This window comes from Mustela lutreola, chromosome 14 (assembly GCF_030435805.1).
Source record: "Mustela lutreola isolate mMusLut2 chromosome 14, mMusLut2.pri, whole genome shotgun sequence".
Classification (NCBI taxonomy): Eukaryota; Metazoa; Chordata; class Mammalia; order Carnivora; family Mustelidae; genus Mustela; species Mustela lutreola.
Genome location: NC_081303.1, coordinates 71,210,178 through 71,221,890, shown reverse-complemented (window position 1 = coordinate 71,221,890; position 11,713 = coordinate 71,210,178). Strand labels below are relative to the sequence as shown.

General features: G+C 51.6%; 1 protein-coding gene across 1 annotated transcript in view; it reads left to right on the top strand.

Moving 5' to 3' along the window:
• Window positions 1-5,604: 5,604 nt before the first annotated feature.
• Window positions 5,605-11,713, top strand: part of LOC131814682 (sodium/potassium-transporting ATPase subunit alpha-4) — a 29,147-nt gene continuing 23,038 nt past the window's right edge. The window contains exons 1-6 of the mRNA XM_059145861.1: window positions 5,605-6,063; window positions 6,200-6,259; window positions 7,670-7,873; window positions 8,601-8,714; window positions 10,505-10,639; window positions 10,897-11,014. Of these exons, the coding sequence (XP_059001844.1) occupies window positions 5,911-6,063; window positions 6,200-6,259; window positions 7,670-7,873; window positions 8,601-8,714; window positions 10,505-10,639; window positions 10,897-11,014 (784 nt within the window). The 5' untranslated portion in view covers window positions 5,605-5,910. The remainder of the gene's footprint in view (window positions 6,064-6,199; window positions 6,260-7,669; window positions 7,874-8,600; window positions 8,715-10,504; window positions 10,640-10,896; window positions 11,015-11,713) is intronic.

Here is an 11,713-nt window from a genome sequence, read left to right as displayed (position 1 = left end):
GAACGGTGAGCCGAGGCCCCCTCCCGCCCCAAGGTCAGGCGCCGACTAAGAGTCTGCAGTGCAGGCGGAGTCCCGTCCTGGGTGCTGGTTAGGGGACGGAGGGAAAAGCAGCTGCGATCCTGGAAACGGCCCTCAGTAGCAGATTCTGGGAGCCTTCCGGCGGGTGGGGTGGCATGGGCAGGCGTGTGCTGCACCCACGGGGCTGGCTGGGGGCTGTGCCTTCTCCCTGGGGTTCCCGGGAATGGGATCCGGGAAGAGAAGTCAGAAGTCCGTGGCTGGTACCTTTATTTCAGCTCTGAGGGCTGACAGGGACAGGGACAGGGACGGTGACCATGCCAGATGCTGTGGGAGCTTTAACCGCATTCTCTGCCCTAACCCTATCGGGCCCCTGTCGGTATCATCTCGTTTAATTCTCCCTCAGGGCCTTTCTTCTTGGTAGTGCCGCTGCCAGGAACACAAGCCCGGCTCCCTCACCCCAATCAGAGGGCTCCTCCCACAGTCTGTCCTCAGAGAGGCCCGCACAGGCCACCCCAATAAAATCGCACTTCCAGGGGTGCCTGGGAGGCTCAGTCGGTTAAGCGTCTGCCTTTGGCTCACGCCATGATCCTGGGGGTCCTGGGATGGAGTCCCGCGCTGGGCCCCCTGCTCGGCAGGGAGTCTGCTTCTCCCTCTCTCTCTGCTGCTCCCCCTGCTTCTGCTCTCTCGCTCATACTGTCTCTCAGAGAAAGAAATAAAATCTTAAAAAAAAAAAAAAAAAGAAAAGAAAAAAAGAAACAAAACCACACTCCCAGCAGCTCTTCCCTCATTCTTGTAAATGCTAATACCTCAAAATAGAGAGAAAATAGAAATAGACATGAAATTCAAATATACATAGAGTTGTTTGTACTTTTTCTGTTTGTTTGCCTGACTCCTTAAGTTGCGGGCACACAGGGATTTTTTGGTTCTTCTATTCACTGCCTCTATCTTTAATACCTAAAACAATGCCTGATGCACCCGGGACAATTAATAAGGATGGGTCGGATGACTGGAAGAACCCCAGAATCCAGGAGGACGGGAAAACTGCAGCATGGAAGGATTATTTATTTAGTTTAGCTTGGAGCCCAACACGGGGCTTGAACTCACAACCCCGAGATCAAGAGCCCAAGAAACTGGACATTCAACTGACTGAGCCCCCCGGGGCGCGCCCAGCTTGGAAGGGCTGATTTCTGTTGTCAAAGTTTGCAGGACGCTGTGCTTCCGAATCAGGATCTCACTCGCCCTCCCCGTGGTTCCAGGGCCAGCCTCCTAGCCACACTCATACTCGCTGCAGCCCCAGGGACCGCCAGCCCGCCCACCGGGAGCCTGGTCAGCCCAGTGGTGCAGTGAACTGGGCGGGGGTGGTTTTGTGGAGGGAGCCAGGAATCCGTAGGTAATGAAGGTTAGAGCCGGAGGACTGGGCAGACCCAGGTGATTAGAGCCCTGCAAAGGGAGCGGATTGCAACTTGGTGGGGGAAGGCTGGTAAGAAAAAAGGTACAAAGAAATCCATCAATCTGCTGGAGGGAGGGCTTAGCCCAAGGTGGAAGTCCCGCTGGAGGTCACGGCCAACCCCGGATCCAGGCAGAAATGCTTTCCGCGGCCTTTCCTTTTTATCTACGGAATAGGAAACGTGATGACTCATCAGAGACAGATGACAAGCTAAATATTCATAATGCTAAGAACGCAGCAAAAAATAGGAAAAAATGAGTAGATCACTATCAAAGGAAGACATCTGATACGAAATGAATTCAGAGAAGGAGACAAGCCTTGAGAGACTCTTAATCATAGGAAACAAACTGAAGGTTGCTACCGGGAGGGGCTGGGGACTGGGGTAGCTGGGGGACCCGCACTAAGGAAGGCACGTGAGGGAATGAGCGCTGGGTGTTTACGCAACCGAGGAGCCACTGACCTCTACCTCAGAAACTAATAATACGCTGTTTGTTAACTGATTTTTTAAAACATGAGTCTTCCAAAAGCCCTTAGACCCAGTGAACTCAGTGGAGAATGTTTTTTTCCAAATTCCTCAAAGACATCCTTATATTATTTCAACTGTATTAGGATATAAGGGAAAAAACTATATTGCCCAGCCTATTGTAGGAGACAAATACCGCTTTGATAGAATTTAATGAGATATGTCTATAATGAATGACCAGTACATCTCGGAATGCAAGTAACAGTATATTACATGGAAAACTAACAGCTAAGATTTACTAGAAAAAAGTGATTAGTCATTTCCAAAAAATGTTGAGAAAGGGATTGGTAAGATTCAACATCTATTCTGGATTAAAATGTTGGAGGAAAAAGCGTAGGGGAAGGGCCGTGATGCTAAGGAGAGAGGAGGGACACAGTACATCTGGAGAACTAGCACAGCAAACCACGCCAGAAGCGCTAGCAACATCTGAAATCCCGAATTAGGAGTTCGTATCCAAATGGTCTAAATAAAGGGACAAACCAGATGAAATAAAAACGTATTTCTTTTTTGGTAAAGGAGATGTTAAATACCTTTAAAAAATCCGAGGAAGTCCTCCAAAACAAGGCAGCCACAATGACAAAACCTGGAAACAATGAGTTCAAAGGTACAGGGTAGGAGATACCAGTTCTTTCAAAATCCCACATATCCCTAAAATCAGTGAGATAGAAAATACAGCACCAACCGCTCCATCTACGACAGAGCCAAACCCGACCACACTCAAGATGTCGCGCGCGTGACATGCGGCGTCTACTAAAGGAACTTGAAAGCACAAGGAGATCAACAAGACAAGCAGGAACACGGGAGAGCTGATCCCGCCTGCTGTCTGAGAGGTTGAACGGAGGAAGGAGCCGCAGAAGCTGCTCTAAAGACTCGATCTAATATCAAACCCTCCCCGTGTTCTCACAAAGCCTGGCCTGTTAGTTGTGACGTTCGGCGGCAGGACGGGTCGGGCAAGAGTCTAAGAATTTGTTAGAATTATTAAACCCACGAGCAGACACCTGTGGGACTACCATATTGACCCTAACAGATTTTAAACCATGGCAGACCAAAGTGGCAATCATCAAGACCTTAAACATTAAGACAAAACCTGAAAGTTCATCATTCGTTCCACATACTCTTAGGAACTACTTGTGGACCAGCCACTCTGAGCTATTCTGGGAACTGGGTATGCGGCCGTGAAGAAGCCGGTCACGGTCACCGTCACGGTCACGGAGAAAATGACAATTAACAAGTCAACAGACAAGTGGGCGGATGGTTTCAGAAGGTGGGGAGTACAGCCAAGGTCACAGGGGTGGATTGAGGGCTGCATGTTGGGGTGTGAGGGAACGGTGGGGGGTGGAGGGTGTGGGGGTGGTGAGGGCTGAGGATGGGGGCTGGAGGGTGGGGCTGAGGGGTGGGACAGCTATATTGGGCTTGGAAACCAGAAGGCCTCTCTGAAGAGGTAGACCTTTGAGCTAAGATCTGTGGAACAGAATGGGGTTTCCAAAAATAATTTCAATCGATTCTCGGTCAGTTAAGTTGCTTTGTGGGGGGCGGGGAGTACCTCCCATGTGCAAGGCTGGGCTGAGAGCTGTGCTCGCATAGATGACGCACAGATGAGCTGGGCGATTTTAACTTTGATTCGATCCTCGCTCCCAAGGGCTTTATGAGCCGCATTACACAAGAAGACTGGGGGATAAAGCTTGTACTGCATATGACAAGGGGCTCCTACAAATCCATGAGAATGAGAAAACAATGGGAATCTGGAAAAAAGCGTAAGAATAATTCGCACAAAGAAAAATCAAATCCAGAAAGCCCATTAACTCGGAGAAAAAATGCTCACCTAGACAATCCAAAATGCAAATTAAAACTATAAGATACCAAATTTCACTGACTACGATGGCGGAAATAAGAAAGATCAAAAGTCGTGTGATGCAAGCACACACTTGTCTCTCATTGCTGGGACAGAGGCAGGAAGAGCCCTTTCTGAGAGCAGTCTGCCGGAGTCTTCTGAAACTTCAGATGAGAAGACCCTATGATTCAGCAACAGAAATCGCTTCCGCGGAAACTGAAGCTCCGGGGCGTACGTAAAGGGAGCTCTGTGGGACGTTGCTACTGCAGCGCTGTTTCTAATGAAGAAAAGGAGGGGTGCCTGGGTGGCTCAGTGGGTTAAGCCTCTGCCTTCGGCTCAGGTCATGATCTCAGGGTCCTGGGATCGAGCCCCGCGTCAGGCTCTCTGCTCGGCAGGCAGCCTGCTTCCTCCTCTCTCTCTGCCTGCCTCTCTGCCTACTTGTAATCTCTGTCTTCCAAATAAATAATAAAATAAAAAAAGAAAAAGAAAAGGAAATTATCCTATAAATCCATGAGGGGGGGAATGACCAAGCAGCTCAGGGTCGTGGTGGAATCCGGAACCGGTCGCAGACATTACACACACAGCAGCGCAAACATGAAAGACTGACAATCAAAGGGCACGTGGACGATTCTCTACAGATTGAGAAGGAATCTTCTTCGAGATTCTATCTGTCTCAGCAGAGAAAAGCCTGGAAGGAGGTACACACACCGTCAACAACAGTAGCAGTGGGGAAGTGGGACTTCCAGTTTTTATTCTGTATGTTTTTAATAGAGAAGAAAAATCCAATCCAATCTAGTGAAAAAACAGATCATCGTTGTCCCGGCGGGGAGGGAAAATCTCTATTTCTGAATAGAGAAGGAACCTTGCGTCAGCAGCAAGATGATGTTTTCTGATGCGGTCGTATTTTGTTTTTTGTTTTTTGTTTTTTTCTTGGCGCAGGCGTACTTTTAAAACGCCAAATTCAAACGCAGTGAAACAAATATCAGACAAGATCAGAAAGGGAAAGCGTCTGTGGCATGCGTCACAGAGAAATTCTATAAATGATAGAAATAGATGGCTGCTTCCGAGATCCATGTTGGAAGGACGCATTTCCACAGAAGACATAAATAAAATTAACATTATCAAAGCACTCACCGAGATGTCAGAGAAGGAGAACAGAAGAGAAAAATACATCCTATTAAGAAATACCATGCTGTCATACAGAAAAGCAGAGCTTTATTCTAAGAAGGGCTACACATTAAGCCACAAAAGAAACTAATCATAGTTCATTCAAGCTATTTCTTGAGCACATACTACATATACCAGACATTGTGCCTTACACAGAGCACTTCAATTTAATCCCAACTTTTGCCACCTTAGGTAGTCGGTATCCCCCTGACGAGGAAAAGGAGACACAGAGACGTTGCATAACTTGCCCAAAGCCACGCAGCTTGTAAGCCTAAGAGGCAGGATTCAAACCCAGGACTGATTCAAACGCCCAAGATCTGACCTTTTCTGCTATGATCTCCTAAAACTAAAAGCTCAAGGTCAAGGGGGCGGAGAAGTGGGCTCAGTAAGGGCGTGCCCACACACAGGGCCTGCTTTATTTTTTCTGTCAGCTGCTGAGGGTCCCCGTGAGCCCTGGAAGCCAGCAGGACCCAGCGGGGACCGGGGTCCCGTCTGGCCCTCCGCCAATGTTCTCCCTGGGGCAGTCACTTCTCCTGTGGAGAGGCGGGACTTCTGGACTCTGGGCCAGAACTGTCTTGAGGCCTTTGTGACCACAGCCCTGGGGGTTGCCGTGGCGCCCACGGGGGCCTGGGCCAGGGGCCTCCTCCCCCCCCCCGACCCACCCATTGGGCCCCCTCAGCATCCGCACTTCCTGTGGGGCTGCCCTCACCTGTCCCTAGCCCTGGCTCAGCCTCTCCCTCCCTGGAGCCCACCTCTGGCCTCTGCTCTCCCCTGGCGCTGCCCCCCCTGGGCTTCCCTCCTCGCTCCCCTGGTCCTTCGGGTCCCCACCACCTGACTCCTCGGTGCCCCCCACCCCGCTTCTTCCGCTGGCCCTTGGCTCCCTTCCCGCCCGCTGAGCTGGGTCAGCCGTATCTAAGGAGGACCATGGGGCGTGGGGGGAAGAAGGGGACTGTGACCCCTCACGAGCAGAACCCCAGCCCAAGATCTAAAAAGGGGTCTAAGACTAGGATAAGAAGAAAAATGAAGAGGAAAAAAAAGAAGGCTGAAATGGAAGAGCTGAAGAAGGAGGTGGTCCTGGTGAGAGCCCCCGGCCACGGCAGCGCTCCCCAGCCCGCAGCCCCCCTCCTGCCCGGAGACCACACCCAGGCTAGCCCCCACCCCCCGGCCCCGCCCCGTAACCACCCATCCCCCAAGGGCTCCCCTGTCCCCGCAGGAGGACCACAAGTTAACCTTGGAAGAGCTGAGCGCCAAGTACTCTGTGGACCTGACGATGGTGAGCAAGGCCTCCGCTACCCGCCTCCCTCCACCCCCCACCCCCCACCCCGGGGCACCCGAACTTCCAGGTCAATGTTGTTACCCTTCCCTCCTCCCTCCCAGCCAAGTTCCCCCTCCCCCACACCTGCTCAGAAAGCCCAGCAGGGTACCCCCCAGAGTCCAGGGTCAGATGACAGAAAGGAGAAGGGGGTGGGGCAGCACCTCTCCAGTCCTGGTTGGGGGGGTACCCCCCTCCGCTTTCCTAACTTCTCAAGACCCTAAAAAGCTTTCATGTATGTGAGTAAGATCTGTCCATGGCTACCATCTTCAACATTAAAACTAAGAAAATTAAAAAATTCTTCCTAATTCGTTGAAAAACAAGAGTAAATACATTATATATTAGAATAAATAATATTCGTATGACAAATAACAGTTTTCCCAAATAAAAATTTAGGGGCGTTTGACATTTTTGCGAACCTCTTTAATGTCTAGCTTTTTAACAGAAGACAGCTGGATTCCCAGATCTGTTCAGGATTAAATCTGTCTCGATACCTGGCATGTAGCTCTTGGAACATTCCACCCTACACTAGAAAGCAAGAGCGGAAAAAGGCGAACCACGATTTAGCACTGTTGTGAAAATCGTCTGACCTTGTGGAGCCCCCGAAGGGGTCGAAGGGGTCTCGGAACCCCCTGAGCTCCCAGGCCACACTTTGAGAACCACTGGATTAACAGTAAAACCACACATTCCGACTATGACCCTTAGTGCTGTTGCTACTGTTACCACTAATACCAGGATCACAAGTAAAAACTTACAGGCCCTCAAAATAGAAGTTCTTAGCTCTAGACTTTCTTCACTGGAGGGGCTTTGTCTGGTAACCAGGGAGGCCCGCAGAAGGTTTGTCCTGTTTTCATTCAAGTTGTGCGTTTTTCAGGGGAAGCTGGGCGTGGCGGGTGGGGATACGGTTTGTTTTCTAATCCTCCAGTGGGTTCCACCATTGCTTTCAGTTAGAGGGAAAGGCAGGCTCCCGGGGAAATCTGTGCCTTCCTGTGTTGGGTTGGTATCCGAACTTCCCCCCCATGTCTAAGTTAACAAGCCCCAGTGTGACTGTCCCCAGGGTACTGACGTAAGCTAGCGGACCCTAGCATCGGCTTGCGCGTGATCTCACGAACTGTGGACGGCTGCCTCTTAGGGTACGCGCTCCACAAGGGTGAAGACCCTTCCCACTCTGTCCTGCCACAGTACCGACCCAAGACAGGGCTTCCAAAGTCTTGTGAATCCGTCGCCATTCTGTGCCGCAAACTCTGGGAGACTTTCCAGGGTGATCTTTGGGGGGCTTCACTGGTCTCTAGACCGCCCCCACCTCCGCGGGGGACCCTAAATGGCACCTGTGAGCTTGGTGGCAGCTGCTGCTTCTTCCTCTCCACACAGGGCCTTAGCCCAGGGAAGGCGCTGCAAATCTTAAAACGAGATGGACCCAATGCACTTACCCCTCCCCCAACCACTTCAGAATGGATCAAATTCTGTAAACAGCTGTTCGGTGGCTTCTCTATCCTTCTGTGGATTGGTGCCATTCTCTGCTTCGTGGCCTACGGCATCCAGATACATTTCCACGAGGAGCCCACCAAGGACAACGTAAGTCTTTTCGGCTGCCCCGGCCAGCCCCGGCCAGCCCCGTCTCTGCTTGGCCCTGCCCTCTGCCCCTCGATAGCCTTGCACTCCTCAAGGCCTCTGGCCCGAATCCTCTGTACTCCCAGGATTTTCCAAGGGAGGCCTTGGTCCCTCCTGGTTTCCGTCCCGCCTTTCACCTAGCAAGCTCCTAACTCCGTTCCCCGAGAGCCATGGTTCCACCGGAAACGTGCTCTGCTTTGATCTCAACTCTGTCTTCCTGACTGGCCATCAAAGCGCTCTGCAGCCCCTTTCTCTTGCCAGCATTTTCATCTCCTCATCTCCTTTCTCCCAGGCTCCCTCCCTGGCCCTACCCCTACCCCCCAGGCCATGAATAGCTTTCCTGGATGTTTGCTGGATCCCGCTGGCCCTCACCCAAGCTCAGGCTCTCCCTCAGCCCCTGGCTGTTACCCTTGCAAGTGGGTTTTCTTTTTCTTTTCTTTTTCTTTTTTTTTTTTTTAAGATTTTATTTATTTATTTAACAGATGACAAGTAGGCAGAGAGGCAGGCAGAGGAGGGGAGGGGGGAAGCAGGCTCCCCGCTGAGCAGAGAGCCTGATGCGGGGCTCAATCCCAGGACCCTGAGATCACGAGCTGACCCAAAGGCAGAGGCTTAACCCACTACAAGTGGATCTTCTGAGGGTGAAGAGGAAGGAAAAGACATCCTGATGAGCCCTCTGTTTCCCTGCCCCCAGCTGTACCTGGGCAGCGTCCTGGCCATCGTGGTCATCATCACAGGCTGCTTCTCCTACTACCAGGAGGCCAAGAGCTCCAAGATCATGGAGTCCTTCAGAAAAATGGTGCCGCAGGTAGGCTTACTATGGAGGATCTAGTGAGAGGGGTGTAGAATGTGGCCAAACACACACTTTTGGAGTCTCCGGAAAATTACGCCCTACGATGCGTGAACTGAGTGAGGGTGGTGATGAGTGTGGGGCTCCCCAGGTTTTACTGGGTCAGACCTTAAAAGCACCCTGAGAAAGACTCGGCATCACCTATGAAGCAGTCTGGTCCAGCCAGCATAATCTGAATGGGAGGAACATAATCTGAAGCTCCAAAGGAGAACATTCTAGTAAAAGCTGGGGAGGTACAGAGCAGGTTGGAGAAGCCGGATTCTTCAAACGTCGATGACCTTAACGACAAAGAAGGGCACTGTCTGGGCGGCTCAGTTAAGCGTCTGACCCCTTCAACTCAGGTCATGATCTCAGGGTCAAGCCTGGCCCTGGGCTCGGCACGGGGGGGTGGAGTGTGCTTGGGATTCTCTCTCGCCCTCTCTCTCTGCACCGCACCCCCCACCTCAAGCGTGACTCTGTCTATCTGTGTTAAAAAAAAAAAAAAAAACAGCTGTGAGAATGTTCCAGATTACAGGGGGCTAAAGAGGCCCCCTGTCATGCAGGGCCCCCTGAAACGCAACACGAGACCGAATCCTGTGCCTCAGGAGAAAATAATGTGCCAAAGGACATACAGGGACCTGACGAGACCGGGATACAGACAGTAGAGGACAGGACGGTGTTAAAGCGAAATCCACCGAAATCGGTAACTGTGTTGTGGGTATTAACATACTCGTTCTTGGGACGTGCACACTGAAGGACGCAGGATAGATGCTCAGGACGTATGTCACCTCCCCTCAGATGGTGCAGGCAAAGAAGTTTCACGCACATGCATATGTGCAGACAGTGACCAAAGGACAAAGCAAACGCGGTTCAAGGTCAACAGGTGAATCTGGGTACGGGTTATACAGGTATTCTTGGTACAATTTTTAAGCTCGCCACTTTGCTGAACGTTTAGATTATTTTCTACTAAGAAGGTATATTTAAGCATCTGGAAATAATAGGACAGCAGAAGGATCTTTCTAGGCACACAGCAGGAAAGCTGGAAAGGAGCAGGCACCAGAATTTCCCGACAGCACCGTCATGTTCTAGTGTCACAGCCCAGGATCTCTTCCCTTCGGTGTCAACATGAATTAATTCCTCCCTTCCGTGAGAGTTCAGGCAGGGGATGATGCTTTGGTAAAATAAAGTAGGATTTGGAGACCATTCATTAGCTTTGGCTGCCTAACAAGCCACCCAAACTTCGTGGCTCCAAAACAACAGACAGAGCAGTTCCCACACTTCTATGGGGGGGCTGTTCTGATCTGGCCTGGGCTCAGGGGTGCTGGACGGTCTCAGATGACGTCATACCAGTGTCTGGCGATGGCTGGCTGAGATGGCTGTGACAGCGGGGCCTTTCTCCTCCCGACCTCTCTTCCTCCAGCAGCTAGCTCAGGCTGGACTGCCATGGTGGTAGAGGGGTTCCCAGTGACGACAGGGCAAGCCCCCACTTTTTAAGTCTCTGCTTACCTTACGTTTCTAATGTCTTATGAGCCAAAGCCAGTAAGGATGGAGAGACAGACCCCCATCTCTTAGACAGAGGGTCATCAGAGCCATCTGCAAGCACAGGGGTGGCAAAAATTTGCAATCTGCCAAAGAGACCTTCAAGGGTGATGCGGTGAGTGAGAGCGTAAGGAAGGGCGTCGGCGGAAGGCGACCGGGCACAGGAGCGCAGGAGCGGGTACAGGGGAAGCAGGAAGCTTTGGAAATGATCCTGCGCCGTCTTCCCACAGCAAGCTCTGGTGATTCGAGGAGGAGAGAAGATGCAGATCAACGTGGAGGACGTGGTGGTGGGAGATCTGGTAGAAGTCAAGGGCGGAGACCGAATCCCGGCGGACATCCGGCTCATCTATTCCCAGGGATGTAAGGTGAGGGGGTGCGGGAAGCGACGTGAGGCGGCCAAGCACTGTCCTGGGGCGGCCTCAGGCACTGAGCTGGAATCCATGAAAGAAAGCTTGGTCAGAACCTCAAGGTTTGAGGCTGGAGACAACAGGTGCTGGTGTGTGTGTGTTTCTCCCCGCGTGCCACGAATGGGACGCTGGGGGCGGACAAAGACATGCCATCTTTGTAAAGGAATCTTTCTTCCCATGCTCACTCTTTCGGTCCCTCCTCCCTCCCCTCCCAGGTGGACAACTCGTCCTTGACCGGAGAGTCCGAGCCCCAGACCCGCTCCCCCGAGTTCACCCACGAGAACCCTCTGGAGACCCGCAACATCTGCTTCTTCTCCACCAACTGTGTGGAAGGTGAGCATTGCGTCGTAAGTAGCCTAGTTTCAGAAGCAGAGATGGAAACAAAGATTTCGAGAACTCTCTGTCTTCGAAACGAGTAGGTGGGTAACAGCTGGTGAACGGGTCTAGGTCCTCCCATCACTCTGGTGAAGGGTCAAAGCCACCATCTCCGCGTGGGCACCGTGATGATACTGAGTCGCTGTCTCATAGGTTGTTCCGTGGATTCCATGAGCTCACACGTATACGACGCTTGGCGCAAAGCCTGACACGCGGAAGTGCGCTGTGATCGTCAGCTCGTATTAGTCTGGCCAGTGAGTGGACTGGGCTCTAGAAGTTGAAAATAGCATGGAAAGGCAGAAAATTACCCAGCCCTGCGGGGCAGCCTCCTTCTGAGAGGAGGCCCACTTGTCACTGTTCCAGGGAGGTACTGGCGTTGGAAATTAGAGTTCACCAGAAGTCCCCCCTCACACTTGGGCTTTGCCCCTAGAATCTAAGGTACCTTTGAAGGGGGAGGCAGTTCTGGCCAAGGTGGTACTGATGAGCTCAGTCTCGCGTCAAACCGCCCCACACTTAAGGAGGCCAGCAAGGCTCTCTGAAACACACAGGAAAGCCATTATTCACGCTTAAGAATAAATGTTTGGGTATCCAAGAAACAGCTTTTTTTTTTTTTTTAAATTCAACGCCTCACTTGTGCCAAATGTTACAGACGTGTCT